Here is a 4,130-nt window from a genome sequence, read left to right on the forward strand (position 1 = left end):
CAGGAAAACCACCCTCTGTAAAATTAAACAAAAAGGTTAGATGTTTGTGCGATCAGAAACTGACTTCTGAATCAATCAAATCACAGGTTTCTAAATTTGGTAAAGATATTTTCTATGCATGCATATGCACAGCAGTTCTGGAAGCAACTATACCAAACTACTAATGGGGCAACACTAGGATAGGAACAATACTTTTGTGTGCTTGTGTTTTAGTTTTTAACGAGCATCCATTACTTTTAACAACAACAACAAAAATCCTTTTAACTCAATAATTCCATCCCTGCAAACCTATCCGAAGGAAGTAACTCAAATACAGAAACACTTTTGGGTACAGGGATATCTGAGTCACCTGTAACAAGTAATATTACAAACTCCAGGAAATGGTAATAAATTATTGTAGACTATGGGCCAAACATGTTATGCTAGTGACTGGGCTGCTGACCTCCCCACTGCAGACTGTAGTTAACACAGGTAAAGAAATCCTACCCAGGATGCACAATCATTATGATCAAGCACCTCAGACACCTGAGAAGCTCCGTAAGCCGAGGTGCTCTGCTCACCTTGCCTCTATGGCGCCCAGTGAGGATGATGAGAATGGTCCCGGGAGTGATGCTGGCCCGGAGTTTCCTCACGTGCTGACTGAAGGGTTTCTTGCCGTGGCTCAGCAGCTTCCGAGGCACATCTTCAGTAGGATAGTATCTAGGCTGCAGAGAGTCCATAGGCCCAACTTATTGTCACCTTTGCTATTTACAGCCTTTTTACTTACTTCAAACACTTTATTTACACTATTGCATTTTTGTCTCTTCTAATTAGACTTTTAATTTGGAAAAGGTCAACACTTTATTATCTTTAAATGCAAAACACAGCATGAAATCCATTTAACTGAAGGAGCTGTGTGTTGAAGCAAAGACCGAAAGCACCAAGCAAGTTCCCTTTGTAAGCTGGGGATTAAATCAAACTTTAGGGATCACATGGCAAGCTAGTACTATACACTGCTGTGTAACAGTGATTCTCAAGCTCTTCTGGGGTCTGATCTTTAATGTAAATTATAGTCTCCAGAAAAACACGTCTGACAAACATTTCGCACGTCATAAAGGAGGCATGACTTATTTTCCAGTTCAAATTGTGCTCATATCCTTCGCATTAACAGGATCCCTCCCATTTTATCCACAAAGAAAAACAAATTGTACAAAGCCAGTTTAGATCTCCATTGCCAGTTCATTTATCATAAAATAGGACCCCACACAAGGACTATTAAGGATATAATAAGTACCTAACAATACTCAATTTCTAACAATACCATATCGTTTTAGTGGACAGTCTTCCTTTTACCCCAAACATTAACATCTGATAGAAAAACCAGCTCACACAACCTGTGTGACAAGGAGTCAAAGTGCCATTTTCCCACTGGTGCAGTAATAAACTTCAACTGTGAAGGGTGTAATAAATCTGGGGCTATTTCCATAATGGAATTTACAGAGCAAACCTTAAGAAAATGTCTTGTGTGTGGTCAAGAGAAGCCAAGAAATACTGCCCTAGTGGACAAATGTTCAAACACTGCTCTAGTGGTTTACGTTCTACAGGACTGGCAGTAACCCTAGGCTCTATGCATCCTTTAACTCACCACCACCCTGTGCGGCAAACCTTTATTCCTGCCTTAGGGAAGAAACATAAGACAGGAAAGTAACTCCACTTAAGATTAAAACAGTAANCTAGAACACGCATTACTTTTTGGGGAAAAAAGGCAATAAATAAAAGCTATTGAGCACATAGGAGTCAGGGTACATCCATTCATCTATTCATCGTAACACCCTTCATTAATAGCCCCATTTTCCAAGGGACTGAGGCTCAAAATTAAGTGAGGAATTGGCAGAATGGAGACTTGAACCCATAGCTGGCTCCATCCTGCACTGCCTCCCTCCCAAATCAATAATTCATAATACATTGCACTGTTGCAACCATCTTATGCTCCTTACAATGATTGTTAATGTCATTTTCACGATATTTATTCTACAAGCATTTGTTAAGCCCCTATAAGGTGTCAAATCCTGGGAGGTATATAGAATGGAGATCTATCTGAATACTTGAAATAATATATAAAAAATTGCTCTCAAAGACCTGGACAGCTAGCCTGATATATGTATAAAGTGTTCCACAGGGAGAATGCTATTTTTCTCTTATTCACTGAACAAACATTTCCCGATTCCTACCCTGTGACAGATATTGTTCTTGGTGTTGGGTTACCAGATTGAACAAAGTAGAAAAAATCTTCTCTCAAGGAGCTGACAATCTAGTGTTGGGAGACAGACAAAAATCAAAGTAACAATAAGTCCAGCAGTTCAGAGTAGACCAGTGCCATGAAAACAACGAAACAGGCAAATGTGACAAGAATTGCCATTGTATCAAATCCTCACAATCCTCCAAGAGAGGTAATATTATTGTTCCCCACTTTCGGCTGGTACACCAAGGCTCAAGGTCTCACAACCAGTGAGACTTTGCTCAAGGTCTCACAATCAGTAAATATCAAAGCTCACGTTTGAACTCATGTCTGTCTCATTCTATAATCCCAGCTTCCTTACGTTGGCTGTAAAGAAATCTCTTCATTGCTTTTGCTCACAACTTCCAAACCTAATGGCAACCGTTGCAATTTTTAAATGCTCACATTTGGGGATCTAAATGGACATTTGGTGCACCTCAGAGAAAAATTCTTCTCTTATTGTTTTTATTTCAAGATCAGGAGTCAAGATGCCCAGGAACTATTGTCTTTCACCCAATTAGTGAAAACAGCACATATCCAGGGCTGAAAGTCTTTAGACTGCATAATGAGTAGTTATTTAATATTTTAGCAACAGTAATTAATTAGTCATAGGATTGCATGGCTGCCATGATGAGGCAGCTGATGAATTAATATTTATAGAACCCCCTCTGGATAAGGCCATTTACTGGGAATTTCTAGAACAGATCAGCAAGACAATGGAAGTCCCTGGTCAAAAGAACTCTATATGCTGGAAGCCTGGAGATAGAGAATCCAAATTTAGTCAAGACAATACACACACACACACACACACACACACACACACACACACACACACACACTGCACACAGGAAACATCCATTCATAGACTCGTAGAATGGAAAGGTTTATGGTTTATGACTTCTCTTCTTTGAAATTGTTCTTTCTACACTTCTGTTAGAAAATAGGGGATCGGAATGGGAAAAGGAGGAATGGAAGGTGTTGGCTGGGTAACCCTAACTTGGAAGCAAAGAGGAAGCATGAGAAAGCAGGAAGAATAGCTCTTAGGAGATAGGACCTCAGTTTTCCCTTGAGACACCTCCCCAAGAGAGCAAGCTTGTTGAGGGAGACCATCTCCCTGCCGCCCCAGCTGACGTGATATTCACTGGCCTTGGCTCAAGTGGGGGCCCCTCTGGGATTTTGCAGTATCTCTCCCTTCGGCTGGCTTTTCTGTACCAGCTGACTGTCTAAAATGAGTCTGTAATCCTTACCCCGCCCACAAAAATGCGAGTGTTGCGTGAAGATAAGTGGTCCTTGATAAGCCTTAATAGAGCTTGAAATAGCTTTAAATAAAGCAGCCATGTTCAAAACGCCAAGGGAAGAAAACACACGCACACTTCTGCTAAATAGACACACACACTGACAGAACCTGTGGGGGAGATTGATTATTTCCATCTCACTAATCACAGTCTCAAAGAGGAAACACACACACCTACTCAAAATCTTTTTTCCAAGTGATCTGGTAGGTCCTGTTCTTTTTTCTTTTCTTTCTTTTTTTTTTTCTTTTCAAGGAAGAGTCTTTCTGCTCATGGGTGGGTCTATGAGGCAGCAGGGGAAAGAAATCGGATGTAAGAGATATTTGAAAACGAAGAGGGAGAAACTCTCTTTGGAGGCTTTGAATTACCCTAACTAAGGGGCAAGCCTCCACATTGATGAAAAGCCCAAAGACACAGCAGTATTAAGTGCAGCTCTCATTGGAGAAATCAGCACCAAGGAGCTCCGGAAGATGCCAAGTCCTCCAGCGCCCCCTTCTGGGCACAAGAGGTCTTGCTGCACAGAATTTCCAATTCTGACCTGAAAATTTGCACTCTCCGTCTGCAAAAACATAGATTAAGAA

General features: G+C 40.9%; 1 protein-coding gene across 1 annotated transcript in view; it reads right to left on the reverse strand.

The window, feature by feature from the left end:
* Positions 1 to 4,130, reverse strand: part of LOC109382226 (60S ribosomal protein L6-like) — a gene marked incomplete at its 3' end in the record, with an annotated part of 15,016 nt that continues 10,886 nt past the window's right edge. Inside the window, exons 4-5 of the mRNA XM_019641572.1 lie at positions 561 to 704; positions 1 to 15 (exon numbers count right to left, since the gene is read on the reverse strand). Of these exons, the coding sequence (XP_019497117.1) occupies positions 1 to 15; positions 561 to 704 (159 nt within the window). The remainder of the gene's footprint in view (positions 16 to 560; positions 705 to 4,130) is intronic.

The sequence above is a fragment of the Hipposideros armiger genome, unplaced genomic scaffold (genome assembly GCF_001890085.2).
Source record: "Hipposideros armiger isolate ML-2016 unplaced genomic scaffold, ASM189008v1 scaffold_62, whole genome shotgun sequence".
Classification (NCBI taxonomy): Eukaryota; Metazoa; Chordata; class Mammalia; order Chiroptera; family Hipposideridae; genus Hipposideros; species Hipposideros armiger.